Source organism: Aptenodytes forsteri, unplaced genomic scaffold (assembly GCF_000699145.1).
Source record: "Aptenodytes forsteri isolate BGI_AS27 unplaced genomic scaffold, ASM69914v1 Scaffold319, whole genome shotgun sequence".
Lineage (NCBI taxonomy): Eukaryota > Metazoa > Chordata > Aves > Sphenisciformes > Spheniscidae > Aptenodytes > Aptenodytes forsteri.
The window spans coordinates 275,565-300,745 of NW_008794715.1; the positions used below are offsets into that span (position 1 = coordinate 275,565).

The 25,181-nt window shown below is 38.0% G+C and overlaps 1 protein-coding gene across 4 annotated transcripts in view; it reads right to left on the reverse strand.

Annotated features, from left to right (window-relative positions):
- Nucleotides 1-4,114: 4,114 nt before the first annotated feature.
- Nucleotides 4,115-25,181, reverse strand: part of WDR26 (WD repeat domain 26) — a 31,431-nt gene continuing 10,364 nt past the window's right edge. Inside the window, exons 6-15 of one of the 4 annotated variants that reach the window (XM_009273842.2) lie at nt 24,666-24,722; nt 21,615-21,753; nt 17,339-17,479; nt 15,878-15,997; nt 14,967-15,112; nt 14,361-14,439; nt 13,664-13,793; nt 10,707-10,892; nt 9,678-9,741; nt 4,115-9,167 (exon numbers count right to left, since the gene is read on the reverse strand). In XM_009273842.2, the coding sequence (XP_009272117.1) occupies nt 9,710-9,741; nt 10,707-10,892; nt 13,664-13,793; nt 14,361-14,439; nt 14,967-15,112; nt 15,878-15,997; nt 17,339-17,479; nt 21,615-21,753; nt 24,666-24,722 (1,030 nt within the window). In that variant the 3' untranslated portion in view covers nt 4,115-9,167; nt 9,678-9,709. The remainder of the gene's footprint in view (nt 9,168-9,677; nt 9,742-10,706; nt 10,893-13,663; nt 13,794-14,360; nt 14,440-14,966; nt 15,113-15,877; nt 15,998-17,338; nt 17,480-21,614; nt 21,754-24,665; nt 24,723-25,181) is intronic. The other 3 variants (XM_009273843.2, XM_009273840.2, XM_009273841.1) reach the window with 3 other exon arrangements.

The window sequence follows — 25,181 nt, forward strand, 5'->3', positions numbered from 1 at the left end:
CTATCTATCGGCAGTCGCTACTCCATGAACCTGCTGTTTCCATACCCGGTCAGGTGAATCAAGAGTAGGTCTAGCTCGGGGAGGTGGTTTGGTAAACCATAACCCAGTTATCCCAATTCTGATGTGACTCTGCTTCAAAGACACCAGTGTGTCTTTTTGTGTGGTTCTTGCATCAGTAATAAGTATATAAACCTGACTTGGTACCCTCACTGTCTTTACATTTTTTTTATAGGCGCATAGAAACTGTTTCAAGAAACTAACACATCAAGTGAAACATGTAAACTACAGTTCTGTAATTAAGTCCTAAAATTTATGAGCTTTTCCTTCTTAAGTACTTGTTCTTTGGTGTATAACTGTAGTGAGCAGATTGTTTTCATGGCCAGCAGTGAAAAGAACACTGGAGCTTGATTTCTCTCGATACCTTGTGTTCAATGTTTGTTCTAGGAAAAGTTTGGCTTTAAAATTATGATGGATGGAGTCCAAGTTCAGCTGTTGCAAAGATGAAAAACTGCTGAAAACTATGCTCATTAGCCAATAACTAGGGAAATAGCTACCCCAGCTGCATGCCACTGACTGCTTGGCACCACAAAAATCAAACTGCAGAAAGTACTGCCTTATAAAGCTGAAACCCAGACACGATGTAGGTCTGGAAAAAGGAGAGCAAACTAAAAGAGGAAAGTCAGTAACTTTTGTAGCAGCTTAACTTAATTGCCTACTATGTATCTTATTTGTACGTGAAAAAACATGCTACGCATACATTGGGTTTTATCTATTAGAATAAATGACAGAGTTAGTAAGCTGCTTGAGTTAAATCCTTGCTGTAGTGCTAACAGTAGATAATTTCATTACTGATGTTTCACACTGAGGAATGTGATCATTAATCTGTAAGTCCACCACTTAGACTAGCAGCTTTATATCTTATTCTAAAGACATGATTTTGAGATAAGAGCTTTATTATTAATGAAAATGTTTGTCAGATATATTGTCTTCAATGATTTCTAACTACTAGCACTTCAGAATTACAGTGAAGATACTAGATAGGGTAGACCCATTCCCTAATGGCATTGGTAAAATTTATCACTCGCTGTGAAAAGCTTCTATTCCTCTCTACTGAGGGAAGTGTTTCTTCAGAGATGGGAGCAGGACAAGGAAGGATAAGGGAAAAGAACAACATATCTGAGGAAAAAAAAAAAAGGGAAGGTAGCATATGTTTCAATTTATATCCCTGACCTAGAGGGATGTTATTGTGGATTCCTCCCCGCTTCCTTCTTCGAGAACGAATTATTAACCATGATAGACCAACAAAAACACTCAGATATGTTTTCTAAGTGGTGGTTGTCAAATATTAAACAAGCTATACTTTTATATGAATGCAAACTTCCCACCCCACTTTTTTTTATACAAATAAATTCTCTGTTCATTCATATCTAACAAAGCGTTATAATAGTTGTAAAAACCTCAGTAGCAGGCTCCAGAGACTACAATTCTGCTGAGTAATTACACTGGTAATTTTGAAGCTTTCCTTACTGTACAGGCTTATTTCCTGCCTTTACAGAGATCTTCACAGAGCTCAGTGTCAGCAATAGGAAAAATGTATTTGTAATTGCTAAAAATGTAGTTCATCAGCTGGAAATGGGGATCCTACAGTCATCTATCCCACGGGACATCCACAGAGCGCAGAAGTTTTACAGTAGTAAAAATCGAATCAAACTCCCTACTTTCTGGGTCTCGATCAGGGGAGAACAGGGTAATTTAAATCCAAGCTTACTATACAGAATTCAAGACAATTACAAACGTTAGACTGATTTTAAATAAAAATTCACCTAACTTTATCACTGTGAATCAGTGAGAGACCAAAACAGAGATTCCCTCCTATTCACTCACCAGAATGTATTTCCCCTGTGGAACTGAGGTATCCAAGTATAACTTCATGAGGGGACCATTAGCTTATCCTTCAGATGATTAGCTATGATTTATAGAAAGCTCTTAATCCGTGAAAATAAATCTGAAGTTGGCCTACAGGGATTCTAACTTTTAACCAAGGTTATTAAGCTCTTTTCCTTACGTACAGTCTAGAGCCTAGTCAGCTTGCTAAGATATTAGTCGTTCCACAGTTTTCAGAGAGATTAGATAGCTGTTATAGTACTGCACTTGGGAGGGGGGGATTAGTTAAAATATGTACGATAGCATATTTCCCCCTAATTAATCATTACAGTTACAGACTGTTCATTATTTATCTTGTTTTATTGAAGAATATACTTACCTCCTCATTCTAGTGAACTACTGTTTTGTTCTAAACTAGTTCTGTGTTGTGGAACATAGTAAATCAGTGGGATTAATAGTATGACCACTAGTCCTAAGAACAGTTCTACATGCAGGTTAACAATCAACCTGAAACCCTGATAAGCCCATAAAAGCAGATCTTTACCTGTTCAGTACTGGCATAGCTTTAATCTAATCCTTTTTCTCACAAGATGCTCTCTAGAATTTCATACAAGTGGTAAGAAAAGACCGTTTTTGCCTCTGAGGATATTATGGTAACGATGAGATTGGCGGTGGCGATAGAAAAATTTAGGCTATACTGACCACCATGCAGTTATCAGTACATTAAGGTTTCTGCCAAAGGTAAGGCAGTTAGAGGCATACAAACTTCAGTGGTTACTCTTCAGAGCATTCTAGGTCTTTTAAAGTGAGGGGACAACTGGGACGGCCACCTTTCCGTAATGAGTAATGCCTAAGCATGTGCAACACGTGCGAAGTAGCAGAGGGATGCACCAGGCAGCACAGAAAGCATAAGCCAAGGTGTAAAGCGACAGAGTAAAACAGAAACTGTCCTTCTGGAGAAGTACCCTACCTCAGGCAGAGTTTGGATTTAAGCTAATGATGAAATGCTCATTTGCTATCAGGTTCCTTATGTAGTTTCTTTTAAATAATCTGGAGGGTTTAAAAAAAACAAAAATCCCAATTAATTTTAAGTCTTACATATGCTGAAATTTCACAGTTCTATAGAAATCGTATACCTGTTTCTTCTCACCAGTTAAAGGCAGACATAGGACAGCAGATGAAACACAGTAACAAACCCAGCCAAAAAACTAACCGCCTTCATCTGCCATGTGGATCATTTATGGCTGAAGCGGGTCTGCAATCTAACAACCCTCCTGCAAATACTAGTACCCAAGGGAAGCGGCACAAGGAAGCACGTGGAAAGGGATAGGGCATGCCCCTTCTGTTCACACCTGCATTTAAGCCATGATTATCTACGCACTGCTCAAAGAGTAATAATAAAGTTAATACAGAGGTGCTGCTAGAGGGAGTAAAGACCTTTTCTAATCGATATAGAAGCTAAAAGAATTTAAAAATTGAATGCATTTCAGCAAAAGGTTTGAGTTTGGAAAAGCCACAGGAATGGGAGGGCAAATTTAGGCACAGCTTTTTATTTAACAGAACATTAGCTAGAGCTGAATAAAAATGCCAAAAATGCAGGACAAAGATGAGGTTCTGTTTTAAGGCACAGGGAAGAGGGACAAGAACACAGCGTCGGTTGGAGGGAACGAAGGCAACGGTTGAGAGGTACCTTCAAGAGCTCTCGGCCCACAGAAGCCGCTTAGGTCAACTTCAGATAGGAGTCTGGAGGTCCCTGGTCTCCCATTTAAGAAAAGCCTAAGCAAGAGATGTAAGTACTTTAGGGGCACCTTCTTAATACGAAATACCAAAAAACCCCACAAAACCCACCGATCACCTAAGGCAACCTGTGTCTGGTATTTAAGCAAGCTCCAGCATTAAGGAATCCAGGCTTTCACTGAGCCTCGAAGGAGCAGACATTCAACAAGTTAGGTAAGCACGGAACGGGACACAGGCAAGTCCACTGCTAAAGGTAGTGAAAACACAAGCGTGAGGTAGGTTAGAGCCAAACATCAAGAGCTGGAAAGCCCGCACACAGAGTGAATTCATCTTCGGCTAAACTGCCGAACAATTAAACAAATTAAACAAATTAATTTTCCTAGCAAGGAAGTGAAATACTACAAGTATGGAAGAAATCTATAATTAATGATCAAGAAATGAACATCCAAGTCATAGTCATGTAAGTGAAGTTAGGGAAACTAAGCACTATTCATTCCAGTTATTTATTCTGTTTATTGAATTGAAAGAAAGGGAATACAAACATTTCTGTTAAGTGCTGTGCACCAACATGGAAAAAGTGTATTTTTTTTTTTTAAAAATCCTAATAAAAACAAATCAGGAGTTAATGTAGTTCCAATTGAACAATTTTTAAAGATATGTTTAAAATACTAGACATTTATAAAATAAAAAAGTTAAAACGGTGTTCTGTAAATAATTAGTAAAACAAGTGAAAATAAATACGAGACACAAAAGTTCTTATGTTTTTAATGTAATATAGCAAAGAAATTTTTAACTACTTAATATAATCCGAGGAGAGTAACAAAAATCCAGAAAGTTTAAGAACGCAATCCTTTGAAACATTTAATATCAGTCCATAGCAAATAGTCATTACATACCAAAAGCTCTAAGTGTTAACTAGTTCCACCACAACTCCATATAAATCTTGACAATTTAGAAATCTTGAGATCAACAATAAAGTTCTTTTCTTGATCTCTACAGCTTGGTTTGTAAGTACATACATGCTTTGAGGATCCATTTTGTCCCATGTGTTTTCAAGGAGCCAATAACTTTTTCCATCTGTGCCTAAAAATGTTAAGATTCAAATCTAGCACACATACCCTAACAATGAAAAGTGTTTAAGAAAAAAGATGGGGCACAATGAATTTCAAATTTATAAAAATATACTGATATTAACCAAAACCTTCCGGTCAAAGGACACTTCACATACACACAACTTAAAGTATGCAATAAAACATGACAAGTACCTAGAACATTTGGTTCTCTGTCTGTTCATGGAACACATGCACACACACATTCATACCAGATGGGAGGAACACTCTCACAGACGTTTTATTGAATCCAGATTATCTGGATTAATAGACAGAAAACTTGTCTACAGTTTATTTCAACAACTAAGAGGCAGCTACTGCAGCAGTAGTTCAACACTGCACACTTCAATTAAGTCCACCCTGTTCAAAAAAGTGTCAGAGTTAATGATTTTTTTTTTCTTCTTCTTTCTAAACATCATTAAAAGTAGCAGTTTTCAAAATTAAGTATGGCAGCTGAAAACAGACTCAAGCCAATGTGGAAAAGACAGGAGGAGGTCAAAAGGAGGATTAGCCATTTTTGGGATGGGTGTTCCTCTTAATAGTTGTCTCAAAAAAAGAGTTAGATACAAGTGTATTTTGTAGCTAAAAACATGGACAAACTATTGAAAGTGCATTTTTCCTCCTCCCCCTTGAGTTACAGTAGTTTGTCTGTTGGTCAGTAAATCCCACTTCTTATGTCCGTTCTTCTTCCTCTACTTCCCTCCCCATTTGGGTTTGGGAGATGTTGTAACATCTCCCCTCGAACTACATCTAATTGTACGAGTCCTGGTTTCCTGCTAAGGAAGCCTTCAAAACTGATTTTGGGTGGGAGTATCACTTAGCAGTGTAAAAGTATACAACTAGACACAAACTCCCAAGAACATACTGAGTTTTATTAAACATTACCTGTTTGAAGCCAAGCTGAGAAGTAACTGGCAAGATCTGGATAGATTTCTAGCTTGCATCCTTGCTCTAATCATAAAGAGAAGTTAACTTTAAAGTTGGAGAACTTTAGAAAAGACAGAGGGAATTTAAAAACAAAGGTGTCATTTCCCCCCCACTACCCTCCCCTCCAAACAAGGACAGATCTAGCATTTTCCCTTTTGTGCTCCATTGTGCCTTGAAAATTACTTACCTGAACAGCTAAAGAACATTCAGATAATAAAATGCTTCAGCATATTTTTTTTTAAAGACCTGCCTTGACAATAACCTGGGGCTACTGTGGATATTTTAAGCCAACAGCTGACCAGAGAAAGTTACAAAAGGAGTACACGCTTACAGTATTTTCCTCTCTAAAAACCATACGTCTGTTGACTAGAAATACAGTAATTTATTGCGGGTGTGTACTTGTTCCAGCCTTAGACTCCAGCCTATGAACATTTTTAAGCACATGGAAATCAATGTGTTGCAAATGAGCAAACTTGTTTGGTTTTTCCCCCCCCGTAGTCTCATTTTATAGTCTGTGCACAAAAAGTATTGGTACTTTTCAATTCACATATTATGAATACGTGACACGTTAGAAATAGTTGAGGTTCCTCTTCAATCTACAGGTTGGAATGGTAATCATTACCGCTAGATCTGTAATGTCGGTTTACTGCGGGACCAAGTAGTGTGGCAAAAATGAAGATTACTCTCCCCTTTCTCTCATGTCTGCTCATCGCCTGTGAGAAGCGGGCAGCTACACAATACACTATTACTGAGGCGCTCTGGACACAGTGCCATCTATACGGAGCTTTCCTTTACATTGCATAGTTGCACCACGAAACTGAAGTGGAGATAGCAGAACACGTCCTTCTCCCTAACTCTGCTTCTAAGTACCTGAAGTGTATTTTAGAGGTACAAACCAAGTCCAGAAGAGAAACCCCAAAATGGAGGGGCAGTATTTTGGCAAAAGTACTAAGTTTAAATTTCTAATTACAATGCGTTGCAGTGGAAAGTAGGCATCAGCCCATACAACCCCCTCCCCCCCAGCTTGTACCAGGTAAGGAGTCTCACTTTGTTTAGGTATGGCCACCACATTAAAAATGCTCGTTGAAGTGCATATGAGACTTTAAATCTAAACTTGAGATTTGATCCAGCCTTCACCACCTGCCTAAAGTTCCCCCTTAAGTCCCACGAGTACGAGGTAAGCAAGTAGCGCCAGACCATTGTACGAGACATTGTTAAGAGACATCAAAACCAGGATTATTCTCCTTACTCTCCCTAAATAACATTTTGTTTGAAAACATAAGTTCCAGAATAAGACAATACTAGGGTAACTTCCAAAGACTCACGCACTGGCATTGGTTATGAATTATACCATGTTTTGAACATATAAAAAGCTGTTTACAGTTTAGGTATTCAATTTTTATTTAAAACCCAAAGGTTTAGCTTACTCAAATTTGACCTTAGGAAGTTTTCTGTTTCCCTGCGACACTGACGCCACAGGAACAAGACTGACTAATCTTACGCTGTCTGAAATAGGAAGAGAAACAAACAGCTTCCTCTAGAACTAGCTAATGGAAGAAGGAACTGATTTGTAGTCTTAAGTTCACACATGTATTCCCAGTACTGTGGAACAGTAACTGCTATCAAAGAAACGCACCTTAATTTTGAGACAAGTGTACTAGGTCGAAGATGACAAGGTTAAGTTCCTACTTCATTTTGGAGGTACTAAAAGAGGAGTATGTCAGATTCAGGGCTGGTCTCAACCAAAGTATCAGAATCTTAAATCGTGTTTAAGTTTACACCCAAGGCAAGAAAAAACCCCACCACCTGATGGCTGGAATCTAAAAGAGTCTAACCTGCTATGCTTCACTTTGTTTTTCTGGGAGAGAAAAACGGGACTGTTTATGTTAAACACCGCATTCCCATTCATCGAAGTGGCTACACTTCTCTTCCCAGGAACTCCGGCAAACCTTCCCCCACCCTTCTTCCACACGTGACTAATAAGGACACTAGATTATTATCTCATTAAAGGATGAAATCCACACTTCTGTTCACATCAATTCTCGGTGGCATGCCTTTCCCTGCTCCCTCTTGACTTCACAGCAGTACCAACGCTACCTTTCCACCCTAGGTGGCAAAAGGGAATCCAGTGCCATCCCATAATGGATTTGTGTGTAGAGCAGAAGCATAGAGATGCCAGGCCACCTGTTTATGTCAAAAAGAATAAATACTTCAGTTATAAATGTCTTCCTTTTCTTAACACGGGATATTAGTGGAACTATTCCTAGATGTGTCAAGATGTTCACAGCACCAGCTTGCAACAAGGTCTGGGAGAGGCGTTTATATCTGCAAAGTTAAAAGTATATTCTCAGAAAGAAAGATCTATACACCTTTGTTTATCAAACGAAGAAAAATTTCCATCGTAATACAAGTGTTTAATTATGATTTGTATGTTAATTACTTTTACAAAATGTTGACTTTGTGAAGAAAGGATTCAACACATTCTTCCCTCGAGATGTAGTCTACCTTTTACCAGCATTGTTGCATATATTTATGTAATTAAAAAAAAGACTTTGTCTTGTTTAAACTCTTAGCCTGGTGGTGCACTCTGAACGCTTTTTTTCTAAATATCTGTAAAGATGGACAGTGAGTTTCTCCTTCTAAAACAAGCTTCACTGCCTACGTAAAGCTCCTTCCAGCCACTGCTTTTGATTGGGTCTCCAAGACACTCCGGAAAAAGCATCAGTGATACCGTGTTTCATGACACTTCTTGCATTGTTTTAATTCCAAATGTATACAAATGAAGTCATTTTAATCCTATAAATAATTTATTTTTAAAAAATTGTGCTGTTAACCCCTTTGCAGGGCAACGAGCTATGTGAAAAGTACAAAACTTTTTGTCAAATGTGATACTGAGAGTGCTTTTGACATAGTTCATTGGTTTATCATCAATTTATATATACTGCGCAACGGGCAAGGCTAGAATCCATGAACCAAGCTGCAAAGATCTCAAGCTAAGTAAGGCGGAGAGAGACTTGAGAAACAAGAGAAGGAAATACTTTCCTATCCACTGTATACTCTTCAGACTAAAGCACTCTTTCTATCAAGCCTTCTAAACTGTTAAATAAAGTGTTCCAAACAAGCATTTAAACTTCATTACACAGAAGAGCAACAAGAACAGTAGCCTGCCAGACAAAAAGGCAGGAGGGAAAAATATATATACTGAGTTCAATGGTTAGCCTGAATGTAGCACAGTTCTTCACAACCGATGGGGGGGGTAATTTCAACACGGTGTCCAACAACGCTCTAACGACGTGCTTCATCTCGACTGGTTACTATGAAGCAAGGTGGTAAATGTTTGGCCCCAACCGGGCTTCAGAAATGGTTCTTTTTCATGACGAGCATGTCTGTCCAGCTATCAATCATGTTTGTTTGCACCAAATCCCAAGCCATTTAAAATACGACTAATTAAGTTAAACTGAAGTCGTCTGCTCCAAATTCGCCATCAACTATCCATGCTACTGCATTCCTCTGAGCAAAAACAAAAACATAAGAGAAAGAAATCACACCTTGAAGATCTTATCGGTAGTTAATATTTCTATTATAAGGTCATTAATACAGTATATTTACGTAAGTTTTACTGAACATGCAGTAGTTAATGATCTTATACTGTAACTAAATCCCATGCTAAGAGTTACTTATTTTAGATATAATTATTCATATTAATTTAGAGATTAATTTAGCATGTTAGGTGTTGGTACACAAAAAGCATCTCTTCCAAAAAGAAGTAACACACATTTGCATTCAAGCTCCAGGGGAGTGTGCTAATTACAAAGCTGTCTCATCCATTTAAGATTCCTAAGTTGTTAGGTATTATTCCGTGCACCTACACCTCTTGTGGAAGCACTGCTGTGAGAAACCCATTTTCTATTGTTTTGATTTTTATGGTGTTTACCAGCTCATTTTCTGGAGGAGCTAAGAAAGAGTGAGCAAGCAGCTAATTGGAGAAAACAAACAAACAAAACCACGAGTAAAACCAACTGGAGGATAGGCTCTGAGTCCTTATGGAGGTGTTACAAACAGGAGATTGGCCAGGCTGGTCCACCTAGTCCAAGACCAGAAGCAGATGCGTCAGAAAGCACAGGAGCAGGGAGAAGAGGTAGTTCTTCCTCCTAATACCCTTCCAACTTTCAGCCATTTTCACCCAAGGGACATTCTGAGCTAGAGGTGTTTACTTATCTAGTAGCACTCAATGGATTTCTCTTTGATTACTTTGTCCTGGTTCCCCTTGAACTCATGTCCACACCTAGTATCCCTGAGGTCCTGCGGCAATGGGATATGCTGTATTTCATTTTAACGTCTACTGTAAGTTTTTACCACAAGGTTGAATGTGTAATGACAGAAGTGCCTATAAACTGCAGAACAACCCCCCAGTGGTCATCTCGTTAACAATTCGGGGGGGTGGGGGGGTGGTAAGAAGGGTTGGGAACAAGTGTGCATTTTGGCAGCGAAAAGAGTTGCATTGTCTCTCTCTCTCTCCTGGACACAGATGATTGCTGACGGTTAGGAAAGAATCAGTTCTGTACAGGTTTTACAGTGGGAAACTTCACTCTCTCCAGACTTCGGAGATTCCTTTTGTAAGCATTGTAATACCATTATTCGATTTGCAGTGTGGTCAGAATGCATTATTTAAATTTTAATAACATTGTATGTTATTAAACCTCAAGCATTGGAGGCAAGATTTTTAAAGAAGTCTACATGAATAAGTTAATATAATCCTGAGGTCTTAGTGACACCACAGTTCTCTATAGGGCCATGTCCAAAATTTGAGTATCATTTTGGAACTACCGGTTGTTTCCTTTTTATTCCACAAACATAAATATATTGGATAAAAATCAACAGCCATACATAAAAAAGTCAGTTACTTCTTTTTTAGTAAAAGTAATGATTCTAACCCAAGAGTTAAAAGCATTTTTCTACCCTATTTATGGTAAAGAAAATCCACCGAACCAGCTGCCTTAGATGGAAGCTTTTAGTGATTAGAGAACACACACACATACTAGTTTTTACCTTCAATATCCTGGTTGTCTACGAAAGGCGCTGGTCCCCATATTCTAACAGTGCCATCATCAGAGGCGCTGGCCATCATGGATGGAATCTGCGGGTTCCAGCTCACACAATTAACAGTACGTGTGTGCCCTGTCAGCTCCGCAATTGGCAGCTCGCTACGCTTGTGCCAAATATATACTTTGTGATCTAAAAATATGCATTAAAAAATATGCATTAACATAATGAGAAACATTGTTCTGCACAGACCGATTTGTCATATCAAGTAGCACTTCCACACAAGCGCTCAGCAACTAAAAAACCCATTAATGTTGTAAAACCCATGTCTGTTGCATGTGCAATAGCACTAACAAAATTTTTCTTCTAAAAGTGATCAAAAGAATATGGGTAAAGCTCTTCCACTAAGAGGCACGTTCCCTTTTAACACTTGCAAATCTATTACACTCGGTATTTGAAGAAAAACATTTGACTACAATGCAAATAAGCCAATACGTGGCTAAAGAGAGAAACCAAGCTACTCTTAAATTAAAGATATGGAGTTGTAATCTTATTCAAAAGGAGTCTTGCAGATTTCCCCTCCCCCCCCAATCTATTTACAGATTAGTATACGCATTATAAAGTCTGAGTACTAAGGCAGAATATTTACAACCACCACCTGTTGATGAGTACTAGATAAGATCACAGCTCTATAGTTTATGAAATACATCTTGATACTAAAGACCTAAAACATTCCAGTGAAAGTGCAAACAGAGCAAATGAGGGAGGGCAACAAAGCTTAATGTCTCAAATTGTGAGCTATTACTGTTTTTGACAACAATTAATTCTTGTGTGGTATTTAAAGATATGAATGTGTACATATTAAAGTAGATGCAATAAACAATGCTACAGATCTTATTTTGTGATAGGAAGCTTTTAATTACTTCTAGCAACATGCTAGAAATAGAATAGTGAACTGGTCAGACACTCCACTGCAATTTTTAGAGAAGCATCACCGCTTTACAACCAACCATATTTAAGAATAAATGACTAAAGGTGTTCCCCCCCCCCAACTGTAGACTAGCAGCCTTTAACAAGTCTGTGGGTTGACCTCTCTAGGAATGTCTTTGGAATATTCCAAACAGAGCTATTACAAACAGAACAAGTGTGTATTACTCGTATTACACAAAAGCCTAGTATTTAGGTCTAGCATATCAAATGAAAGTATTTTAATCTGTTTGAAAGGTTTTAACGTAGATGTCATTCTGAAGGCTTAGCAAACCAATCTTCCTGTATTCCTCCTCCCAACCCCTTACAAAACAAACTTGCTCTCTGACCTACCTACTAGAATAGCATCATGGAACCATGCGATAACTCAATTGTTTTCTGCTGAATCAGCTCATTTGAGTACAACACTTTTATATATACTTGCATTGATGCAAATGTTCTGGTTGTGTTTACATTCCACTTACAATTTCAAGAGACTACATATCCACGCTATTCATCAAACACCACAATTCACTCTCTGCTTAAACACTGGACACACAAGCCTCTGCTGTCTGGGAGAATCAAAGCCTAAACACAAACCAGTATTTTGGTGCTTGTCAGAATGCCTGTATTTTGTTTTGGAAAAAACAAGTTAGCTAGATTAAGACAGTAGTCAACTTCCCTCTCAGAAAGAGTCCTCCATTTTCTTCCTATTGATGGAAGTGTTAGAAAAAACCTACCTAGCTGACAACATACCTTAAGTTTAAGAGGTTATGACAATGTAATCAATCTATTACTTTTTTTAAAAAGGCTATGACAGTGTGATCTGTTATTTTTGTTTTGTTTGCTTGTTTTTAAGATACATAGACTTTCTCAGTAGCCACATTTGCAACAATTCAGTGCAAAGAGGCAACAGCTTCAGACAGTCCAAATCTAAACAGGGTGCCATCAGTTTCAAGTACTGCTCGGTAGTTTTTAGATGATGAAGATAATAACGAATAAATAAATAGGGGAAAAAAGGGACTGGTGCACTGTAGGATCTACACCTACACATGCACATCAGTATGGCTCAACATAAATCCTGAACTTTCAGGTACTTGGGTCCCAAACCAAGAACCTTGTTCAACCATGAAGAGGTTCACACTGGATTGGAGGTGCTGTCCTTCAGTGATTATATTCCACTGGGTCTGGTGAGAGGGTGAAATTTGGTTTCATTTTAGACATATTTGGTATTTTCCAGAAAAGGATAGTAGTAATGTCCTGGCCAACCTTATTTCCTAACAGCTGTGAGTTACATAGTACTAACAGTGATTGCTTACATATTCCAAGTGTAATTCTTAGCCCTGCATAGGCTTGAATCTTAAGCGACCTCCATGGGAAGTGATGGCACTACATCAGTGACAGAACTGAACCAATTCAACATATAAACCATTAACTAATTTCTATTCTTGCCACAGACAGTCGAATAAAAACATACCACAAGGCCTTTGATCACCAAGAAACCCTACCAGACTATGTCAACAGCTGCTTAATTTGAGACTATGCTTAATTTGAGACTACTCCTTCCGTAATTAAGCTGATGACTCTACTGAAATTAAAATAACCTCACCACACCTATATCTTCAACAGGCAAATGAAGCTGTTACTCCCCAAAAGTATTTTCGATTCAAACCATAAGCCTAAGTATCATACCACAAAAAGAAAAAGCCTCAAGAACACTCCACCCACTTCTAATTAAAACCGTGCAGATGCTTTTGCTTTAGAGGAGCAATACAAAAGATTCATTAATGCTTTCTACTACTACCATCCTCTCAAAAGATTCTTTCTGCTAGCACACAATTATTTCTTGAAGTATGCCACAATCTCAGTGCTCCTCAAACTTACTTAATGAACCAGTTGCTTGCTTTTATAGACAAGAGCTGCTAACAACATTATAAAAGTAAGGTATAGGAAGGATACAGTGTTCCAGTTTTCTGCACAAAAGGGAATGATGTTACCTTCGCTGCCACTCGCGATGAAATCTTCATTATGACCTCCAAAACACGAGTGAATTGTGTAAAATCCTTGTGTAACACCTTGATACTTTCTCACTAAAACTCTGTCTTGTAAGTCCCATAAGTGAACTCCCTGGGAATAAGACGTATAAAGAATGTTATTGTATCATGAAACATTATTGCATTCTTTTGAAACAAACAAACAAAAAATCAAACATGATGAAAGTACATTACTTCAGCCAACTTCAGTACTGTTACTAGATCAAGAGGGTAAAGATATACCAAATAACTAGATTAAATTTCCAGTCTGTGGTCCCTTTCATTTTGAGAGCTCCTATTCTTATCCAAGGTTCCAAAAGTAGAAATAAAGTCTAATTCTCATGCCCCCAAACCTGTGAACCTGCCACAATTCTTGCTGTACCTGGCTTCTCAATGCAATAGCCAGATATTAACATTTAATAGTACATTATTTCATAGTATGAAACTCTTGACTATAAATCAGTCAAAAAAATCAGTCTCAAGAATAAGATTGCCTTCTTGTCAGAGAATGCCATGATATATTTATGAATATTAAGGCCTTCATATTACATGAAATACAACTGGTTAATATCAAACATGCCAATTCACATCAAAATATTTAGAAACAGGTAGCAGTTGCAAGCAGATTTATTTGCATTTCCGTTTATCATCACCAACTCACCTGAGTTGCTACATTTAACAAAGCTAAACGGCCATTTTTTGAAATAGTAAACGACATAATAGGGTGATCTTCTTGTACTCTGAAATGGTAAGACACATCAGTGTTAAGAGTACACTTAACCAAACAATGATGCAATACCAAGACAAAAGGCATGTCCTGTCTCTGTAATATTATCAGGGAAAGACAGTTCTGAATTTGAAATTAGGTATATGACTATGTCAGTACGAGCCAGGTCTGCAACAGTTTGCTTATACTTATGACAAATCCAAGACCAGAAGGGACTTCAGACCTCAAATCCAACTCCTAACTTCAAGGCAGGATCTAGTAAAATATGCCAGGAATTGAGAAGACAACAACTCTTGATGACAGAACTGTCAAAACATCCAAAAGAAACCTACTCCAGTGCTTAAGTTATTTCTAGTACTTGATCTAATGCTTCTTGCTGCAACTGGAACTCCCTAATTCTTGTCCCATGTTATTCTCCTCTTCTTTTAATACTGAGAGCATTTTAACAACTTAATTCCCATCCTGCCCCACAAACCCTTCCTCAATCTTCTTCTGACACTAAGAGCCAGGAATTCAAAACCAAAGAAAGGAGGTAGTTACATGTTCCTGTCTGTAAGATCCTCAAAGTTATAACCCCGAATTCGCTGGTGTGTGTCCGATGCTAGAACAGTTTTCCCATCACTCAAGCACCAAAGGCATTGTACTCTCACCCCTTCCCAGGAGTCAAGGAGATTACCATCTAAATCCTGATCAGAAGGAAAAAAAAAAAAAAACAAAAAAGATTGAACTGTTAGTCTCAGATTTCTGAGGAGTTAACACACAAGTATCTTTTTCACCTTCTGTTCAGACAATTGCTACAGAAAACAATCTTACCCTGTAGTAGAGAGGACTTAATGAATTAGGACGTGGTTGTCTTAACCGAGGGCTTTTGTAGGTATCTGTCCCAGAGAGCTGAGAATCCCTTTCGTCACTTACTTTCTCGTGCATGACACGTGCAATTTACATCACGTCACAGAGCCCACCTTTGCAGTGAGGGAGGTTTGCATACTGCACTATTATTCTGGGCACCAATTCAGATGACAAATAATCAAGGGTAGGGTGGACCACCACCCAAAATCAATACTAGTCAAGTAATGAGGATTTCAACTTTCTCTTTACACTAAGCAAAGACAGCATGCAAAAACTAAGACAGACATAGTCAAAATTCTGTGGAATAAACAACATTTATGGACAAAGGCACTACTTTTTTAGTGTATTTTCTAGAACAGCTAAGAAAAAAATTCCCAGCCCACAAATCCTCCTTTAGGCAGACAAAAGATGCTTGAACTCTTCTAACTGCTACATACAGAAGTGCTGCTGAAATACTAGCATTAATGTATTGCTTCTTTGAATTAGAAAGGATCAGAAGTTTTAGTGTACACACACATGAAAAAACATGAACCTCAGATTTGACTGTGACAAAACTTCCATTTCTTGCTTTGTTTTCAGTGGGACAGATGCAGAGAACTTACACACTGATAGAACTGTCCACGCTGACCTCCCGTTACAAAACGCTTCCCATCAGGATTCCAGGCCACACTTGTTAAACTGTCTTCATGAGATTGGCTCATCTTTGTCCTCAGCTCCCCAGTCTGGAAAATAAACAAAGGCAGCAAGGTCTTATACCAGAACCCTTTCCCAAAGAGTCATTGGTAATTTTATGTAACATGCATAGTGTTTGGAAGTGCATATGTTTCAACATGTTTATTAAAAAGCAACACAAACCTATGAATAATGCAATAAAGGGGCAGAAACTACTTCAGCATCTCCAGTGACCCTGGACTTGATTTGGGACAATTTCTTTTGTCCCTCAAATCAAGAGAGATGGACTAGTCAGTGTGTCAGACAACTGGAAGACTATGAGTAAAGAGAGGAATTAAAAGAAGTTGGAAGAACACGGGGGGAGGGGGGGCGGGCGCGGGGCAAGGAAAGCAAGGAGGCAGGAGGAGACTAAAAGAAAATAAAGATGACAAAACACATTTTAGTAAAAAATTGGGAGTATCAGAGTATTTAGAACATTTTCCTCCCCAGGCTGGAGCTCTCCATGCCAAAATTTAGCTGTCATCCCTAGCTTATAATGCTACTGTTTCACAAGACAGAGTGCCAATGAGTGGCTTACCATTGTCAAAACAGCAAGGGCTTCTCTCTATTCCCTTGTGCCAGCTCTAGTGCTCTTCACTGAGCCAATTTAGTCCATTAAACAGAAGAAAAGTATTCCAAGGGTGAAAAAAGGGACCATTTTTGTTTTGGGAAACTGAATTAGTTCAGAGTCCAAGGCAGCACAAGAAAGACTATACAGTCCGCAACTGAGGCAGGGGAAGCTTTTATATCAACTCGAGTGCCCATAAAAATCAACAGCAGAAAAGGATTTTCAAATTCATGGAAGAAATGGCAAAATGCCCTAGTGTCTGACTGAAAGATGAAGTTCTGAAATCATAAATTTAATCCTCTGGATCTTCCACTAACATCACTGGGTTACACAAAGTAAAAACAGCTTGTATCTTTTACTTTTGCTACTTGTTAAAAATCTTCAATGAGCAATTGCTCCCTTTAGATGATAATTCTGCCCTCTGTTTCTCCTGATAATTTACTGTTCTTCTCTTCAATTGCTCTCTAAGGCCCTATGGATTTATGCCATCCTTTCTCAGAAACAATCAGTAACCAGATACACTAGAATCGTTGCACAGTCCCAGGCACTTAGACTTGAACTCTAATTTCAATTCTGTACAAACTGAGTACAGAATTTGTAGGCTGCCATAGTCATTTTTTCAAATTGTGGGGGGTGGGGAGATCAGTGTCTCTTCTTTACACTCACACCTTTGCACAACAAGTGTGTAGAAATGACTTCTTTCATGCTTAACGTATTTAGATATTGAAACAGAAGCAGTAGGCTGACCACAAAGTTTTATTTTCTACTCTTAGTCACCACTTACTTGTACATTCCAGAGCCAAAGCTCAGAACAATCATCTGGGCCACAGGCAACAAGATAGTTGTCATCTGGACTCCAAGCAATATAAGAGACACCATACGCATGACCTTCTAACGTCTTAAGTAGTTTTAGCTGGTGAGTATCCTGAAACAAGAGAGATTCTGTTGAGGCAATGCAAATGAACTCCTACTAGATTTCACATATACAGTGTGTCCAAGTACAGTACGGCAAGTTTGCTTTATGCAACTTGGCACCTGCATTTTACAAGACATATGAACAGGTTCTTACTGGAAAAGCAGTTGCTAGTTTACAGAGTAGGACCATAAAATGAAAGCTTTAAAGTTTCAATGTGCAAAACAAGAACACTTGTAGGTATTTTTGTTCTAATATTCCGTGATTCTGAATGTGGAATTCACAAAATACTGTTGCATACGGAGTTGTACATTACATTACACTTGCTTTAGTACAGAAGATTTCTGTAGTGTCAAGTCTCTCTACATCTACTGGAATACAAAAGTACTATTATCCATATTTTACAGAATTAAGTTACTTTTAAGAAAGTACAGACATGCTGGAAGCCTGTTATGGTTAAACAGAGAACCAAAACCTTCATGCATGCTGAGAACGGAAAACCTCCAAGTGCCAATGTTTTTATAAACTTGAGCGTATCTTCTGTGTGCTGCTCAAGAAAGAAGTTTTACAGAAAGATATTTTTAAAAGCTTCCTTGAGAGGTGTTCTTATTTCAGAAGTATTGCCTACAGCAAGCTGTTGCATCTTTTCTGTCAGATTTAGTGAATGAAGCATACTTCGCTGACGCAGAGTATCTTGTATCACCTTTATGCTAAAACTGTTCTACTGCTGCCTTGTCAAAGGAACCTGACTTTCAAGCAGCTTATCAAAATAAATAGTACAGCTAGATACTGTGAAACAACCATACACTGGCTTCCTAAATACAGAAACATGCTTCAATACAGTATTGTATTGAATACAATCAGAATACTGATTCTTAACAACAACATGCATATACGGAAAGCAGAAGCAAGCTTGTTAAACTGTTGACAATATTTTTTGTGAAACCTCTTGGGAAAGGGCAAGTGGATTTTCCTCCCCCCCCCCCCCCCTTTTTTTTTCCCTGCATGGGGGATGTTTATACCTCCTACTTCTCTTCAAAAGGAGTGACTCATTTGAAAATCTAGCTTGACTTCTCAAATTGTCCCTTCTCTTTATTTTGTTTTAGTATTACTCAACACAGCATCTCTTGATTCTAAAGAGAAAGAACATGGTCAACAGAGAAACAGAGTGACATGAAGGACTGTTTCCTGGGATCAGCTGCAAGGGATTTGGTGACTCTCAGCCAGCCTGCAGCTTTGATGGTTCTGCTGGCTAGAAAAACTAAATTCCTCAAAAGAAAGTGGGCTAAGAATAATCTTCAAAGCACAGAGAAAGAGGGGCAAACGAATGGACCTCCTCAAGGTCCCTTTTCCATTCTAATTATTATTCCTGGTCTGCATTAGACACTGCTGTGTCTGTAGCTAAACTAATCTGCAGGAAACCGAGTCATGTCTGACATCATCTCACATCCTGGAGCTTGCCTGCAACTGATGTATTTCTTTTTACATCAGGATTAAAGTAGCCTGTCACTTCTGCATCACATCTGAGACTCATAAGGAGCAAGATACATAGTATATTCCTCCTCTAACAATAGGACTTTGTGGCTGTTACTCTCTCTCATGCTGCTCTCATAGTTCTCTCCAAATACAGCAAAACTGCTATACCATGTTTTGCTCTAAACCAGCAGTCAATGGTATTTCAGAAAAACGTCCCCAAATTTAGTCTATCTGCTTCCCACCCACCACCAAAAGAAATCTCAGCACTTCCATCTCTTACATATAGCTTCCCAGATTTTTGTTATGTAGAAGAAACAACTATTCAGGTATCAACTTAAGTCTGCAGTAGTTGTGCTCCTTGGCTGAAAAGCCAAAAACTTGTCTTTGTTTTTGGAAAGTACAGGAGAAAAAAAAAAAAAGGTTTCTGTAAGGAACAAGTTAAAGGAGAGCTCTATCAAAGAAGATGCATGCCAGACAAGGTGATGCGCCTACTGTGCTTATCCTTTGTGCTCTAGAGATTCTGCCACACTTAGTAACATTCCACACACAAACCTAGTCCACTGAAGACATTATTTAATGCTGCTCAGTCTGCATAAGAACTTTGAAATGAACAAATGAAAATGAAAACAGAAGCATGGGTTAAGACAGCTTAGACACATAGCTGGATCTTCAAAAAGAAAATAAGTAGTAAGAAATCCATGGTATGAAATGAAGATGACACATGGAAACACTTCAAGAGGTGTGATGAAGAAGAGAAAGGGAGAATTCCTGAGGATTCTCACACACATGAAGTATGTGTGGAAAAAGAAATACTGTTTATTTAAAACAGTGTTCTCCCATCACTTGCCCAGACAGAGTTGGACAGGTGTTTCCCTGTGGCTTATATATACAGATTAGAATAATTCTAAATACCTAAAGCCTTGAAAACCTCATTAAACTTATGGTTCAAAAGACATTGTCAACTGCTACAGGAAACGTGAGAAGCACGCTCTGGAAAATATGAAAGTGAACCACTTGAGTTATGTGGCCTAATGTTATTTAGGCATCCACCTCCTTGAAAGGGTTTCAATTTTTTTTTTTTTTTTAAGTACTCAAATATCCTAGATAAAACTCTACAAAGCTGCTTTCCTACTAACTATTTATTAGAGATCTTGTTCCTTTAGCAACCCTTGGCCAAAAGGGTTAGTCTAAAACACAAAACATTTATTTGGTTTGATTAACCAGATGTTAGCTAACAATTCACTATAAGAAGTGTTAATCAAGATGTTGGGTATTAAAACCCACCAATGTAAAAGGAAGATGTGCCTCTACAATCAAGTGACAAGTCAACAGCAAAAACATTTGATCCTTAATTTACTTAGAATTACCGTTTTAAAAAAACCCAAACAAAAACCAAAACACACAGATAATTTCCTAAATAAGTAACAGAAGTCAGCTTATCCTGCTATGCATCTCTTGGCCCAGAGCACACTGGCTCCAATAACAAACAAACCACAACAGTTCTATGCCTGAAAAATCCATAGCACTTACTGTTAGTTCAGGGGCTATATAATAACTATGCACATGGAACAGGGTTTTAAGTTCTCCCATCTTCTTAATAGCAAAAACGACTCAAGTTATATGGCTTCCTAACCCATAGTGGAAGAAACTGATTAAGTTCAGCTCTCAAATCCTACTGAAAGCCAGTATGAAACTGCAAAACCCTTTCATCTTCCACTTAACATACCAGCTTGCAGTTGTGTGGTTAAAGAACTGCAAGAATCTTATTTCTGATAGTGTTTTACAAGCATTAACAACTTCAAATATTGTGTGCATATGTTCAAGTTTATTCAGAGTTTTCAATTGTTATGAAATATATGGACATACCTTCATATCACTTCTACGAGTCAATTAAAACAGTCTTAGATTCACCGCTCGATCTTTTTATTTACATAAGAAAGATAAATCTTGTAGCTGTAGGATATTCCATATAAGAGAAACAGTGCCACATATTAGTACCAAAACCTAAAACAGCAGTCTGTAAGAAAACGGATGGGTATACTTCCATGTGTCAGTGGATTCTGACAAGTGTTTAAATCTTCATCTCAAGCCAAGGCAAATCTTATAACAGCAACCAGCATGAAGTGGTATACTGATACAACTTCAGTTTAGTACATACCATTTTATTACTCAGAAATAAAGTAATAAATGGTGAAATGGATAGAGTATTTAAATCTAAGTGTACTAGTAGTAACAAGATAACAGAAAGGGGTTAGTCACATACACAGATCAGGAGTAGTCTTAGTAAGAGTGATTTAGAAGACAGGTTCCTCACTGCCATGCTCCTTCCACTCTCACCCAACGCTTCTCAAGGCCTTCAAGCTGAGAAGCTCCCCTGGAGGGCACCAGCAGGCTCTACCTCGTGGTACTGGTTAAGGGCACACAAAGCTCCTGCCCCAAAGCAGCCAGCAGTTCAACTCTTACACTCAGGCATCAGGTTTTCAAGTCTCCTCCTTCACTAACTTACACTGACTGTGATCTTCAGTCTTTTACATCCCAGATAAGTATCCTAGTCGGCAGGCTACAGTACATATTAGCCTGTCCTACAAAAAAATCAAACCATCCTAGCAAGAGAAAGCAGGGAGGGAAGGGAAAGACAAGTCATACACATTTTAACACGTTGCACACTTACGGGATCAACCTGCCATATAATAACAGTTGTGTCCTTAGATCCTGTTGCTAGTTTAGTGCCGTCATTGGAGAATTTACAGAACCACACTTCATTACAGTGCTCCGTTAGTATCTGCTGTGTATAGCATGGGAACTGTTTCCTGGGAAAAGAAAGGGATGTATTCACAGATTAATAAGAAAGCAGTAAGAAATTTTTTAAATTGATCTAGTAAAAATTAAAGCAAAAACTTATTTAAATGCAAGATCAGACAACTTAGAAAATTCATCTATTAACAGCTGCTTCAAATAAGTACAGAATGAAGTGTCTTATCTAGTGAAAAGCTCACACCACCAAGTGATTGTAACTAATTGTAAGAACTATTCTTATTCCACTCATAATTTGTTATGCTTTCATATAACTTGGAATAAAACTGACCTCATTAGGAATGTAACAGCTTATTACTATATTTTCTATACATCATAGAAGTGTACTGGAGTCCAAACCTCTTTGAACCCTACATGCAATGTTTTATTTACATGTGAGGTTTTTGTAAGTACCTTCCTCACTTAGCTGTATCTTGCCAAATCTTTAGAAGTGATTCTTACATAAAAGCTGAGTAAAAGTATAGTCTTGTTTCTTTTTCTTGAATGCGCAAGTTAGGTGTTTCTTTGCCTTCATTTGGTGCCATTTTTCACTTTCTTTGCAGAGTACCACACACAATAGCTAAGCATAACTAACATGATACCATTATGAGCTTTCAACTTGAACTGTTTTCCCTCACAAAATCTACATTATTTTGTAGAACATTAAGTGTTTATCAAACAAAATTTTATATGATAAACTACTGAAGGAGAAGAGTCAAACATTTCTCTAGAGCTAATATTTAATCTTCTAGTTACACACTGAGGAAAAGCTAACAGTCGAAATATTAAGTTAGGTCAGAACTGAAGACAAGTTTTATTTTATTTACAGCTTGCCCACTGTATAAGAATTTGAGAGCTAAGCTAAAGTAAGTGTAGGCTTTTACAGCAGATGACTGCTTTTGTAAGTAATACTGCAGTAACTACAAGTTCATTGTTCAGATGCACTAAAAGGCAGTCTCTAACCACAGACATTTTTTCTTGAACTGCAGGGATCCTGAAGTGGTTTAGTCATATGTTGAGTTTTTATGGTGTTCAGTGCAACAGGGCAACACAACTCTAATGGGACACAACGGTACCAATGTAACAACAGTCTTTGTGAATGTACAGTTATACTTGTCACTGGAGATAAAATGGCCTAAAAAAAATAACTACTTCCTTTATATTTGTGTTTAAAAATACAGTTTAGTGGTAAGCCAGAACCTGAAAAACTACTTCTTACCAGAAGCTAGAAAAAAATTCTGCTTAATACAGTGCCTATATCCTCTCAATCCATTTTCTTTTACTAGAAGATGCTTCCTAGTCCATGCTTAAAGACTATCGAGCAGCACTGAACAGCCATACATCCCTCGTTTCCTGTCTTATGGTAGAGGAGGATAAACAAGACATACATATACATATCTGTAGTTGGCTTCCTTGGGTATGTCTACTTACTCATTTATAGAGAAACACAAGTCTGTTCTGCTCCTGCTTCAAGTTGACCAGGAGCTGTCTAGTTGCCACTGGAACAACACTGAGCCCAAGGTAAAAAGCCCCACCCATGAAAGAAGACTTTGTCTTCCTTGAAGTCTAGAGGGAAGTAGGCAAGACCTTACCTTATGTGCACCTACAGGAAGAGCGTTTCATTATTATTTAACCATATTATAATAAGTTACTGTTTTTCCTCAGAGCAGCAATCTGCTCTAGAAGGTGAAAGTCTTTACCCATAACTCATACAAAGTACAAGGGGCACACTGTGTCCCAGGAAAGCCTTTTTGACATATTTCATTTAAAAAAATACTCTATAAAACAATAGTGCTTGTATTTTAAAGCTTAAGAAAAGCAGCCAAGGTTTTGCGGACATGAAAAGCAAGCAGTATAATGCTGGACTACACAATTTTCATAGTAAGGTGGCCATTAGGTTCCTAAAAAAGGTAACAGGCACAGCTGATATCGCTGCTGCAGACACATCCCAATGCTGAACTATGGTCTTCACAATCCAGTCAGATCAGAGCGCTCTCACAAAAAGTTCTCTTCACTTAACTAATGAAACATACAATCCAGCAAGTTTGACCTCACAGACAGCAAAGCGTACGTTAAATAACCCTTCCGCAGAAGGAAATAGCAGCAGTCTCGAAACAAGAAACCAAAACCAGTTGTCTAACAGTTCCTGGTTTTGGTAATTAGCTATTGTTGTAGCTCAAAGGTTTTTCTTTTTTCTTTTTTGAAGTGTTTCATTACAAATTGTTCTGTTCAGCACAACACACTTGAATCATGTTGTTCACATACTGAAATAAAGTCTCTAATAAAGTTATCTGTTGTTGTATTTACGGAAGTTCAAAATTCTAAATAAAACACCAAACACCTACTTTTTTATTCCATGTACATACAATGGAAGATTTATTCTCAACTTCCACAATGGTTCTTTTTCAAAAATGCTACATTAAACTAGTACCTAGAAATCAGCAGCATTTACCTCTCATTTGGGCTTCACTGTTTGTTTGTAAACTCAGACTAAAGTTTATTTACATGAAATCAAGACAAAAGAATTCGGGGGGGACACGACACCAAACAAAAAACCCCCACCCAAGTAGGCTGAAGGCTCTCAAAACCAAAAACGACCACCCCCAAGAGCATCAATTCTGTATTATCAAAATCTCGGGCACGATAAGATGAAATCCCTCACCTTCACTCCCAGCGGTTTCTCCCTTTTATCTCCCACTCTTATGAAGTGATTAAGTTTTAGTTAAACATTTTACCTATTAGTGCAATTCAAGCATGCTTGATCAAAATATTGCCAGAAGTCCAAAACAGATTAGTTCCAACTAAAACAAGGGAAAGTTGTCAGTGTTCTATCATTTAAGTAGTACAGAACTTAAATTGTCTAAGCTATTAGACTACTGTTACTTCTGTCAGTTTAATCAAAATTTGGCTTCCACTGTCTTTAACTCACCTCATTATGCCCAAGCATGGCAGCATGTACAGCGCACCACATACTGATCTCAGACCCCTGCAACAGGTAGGTACAATAGGTTGAGTTGAGGACAGAATGGAAGCCTTTATTTTGAAGTGGTTTTTTATGGAATTAAAGTAGTCATGAGTATGTATGCATGTATACATACCAAATATGCAAGCTTAGGAAGTATCACATTAGGTAAAAAAAAAACCACCAAAAAAACCCACACACACACACAAAAAACCCCAACCCCACTATGGCCAAACTTATGTCAGCAAATAGATTCAGATGGGTGAAATTCAAGTACAGATTTGTTGCATATAGTATCTTTTATATCCGGCTCTAGCTAGTCTGACTTCAGTAAACCATGCTCTTTACAGCTGGCTTGAATGCTCTTTGGGGTTTGATTAATCACATCAAACCCCTACAGAACATCCAGTGTTATTTATGGACTTGTAGAAAGACTAAAATCAAATCTCTTTCCGTTAGTCTGATTTTAAGACTCACTTCTGA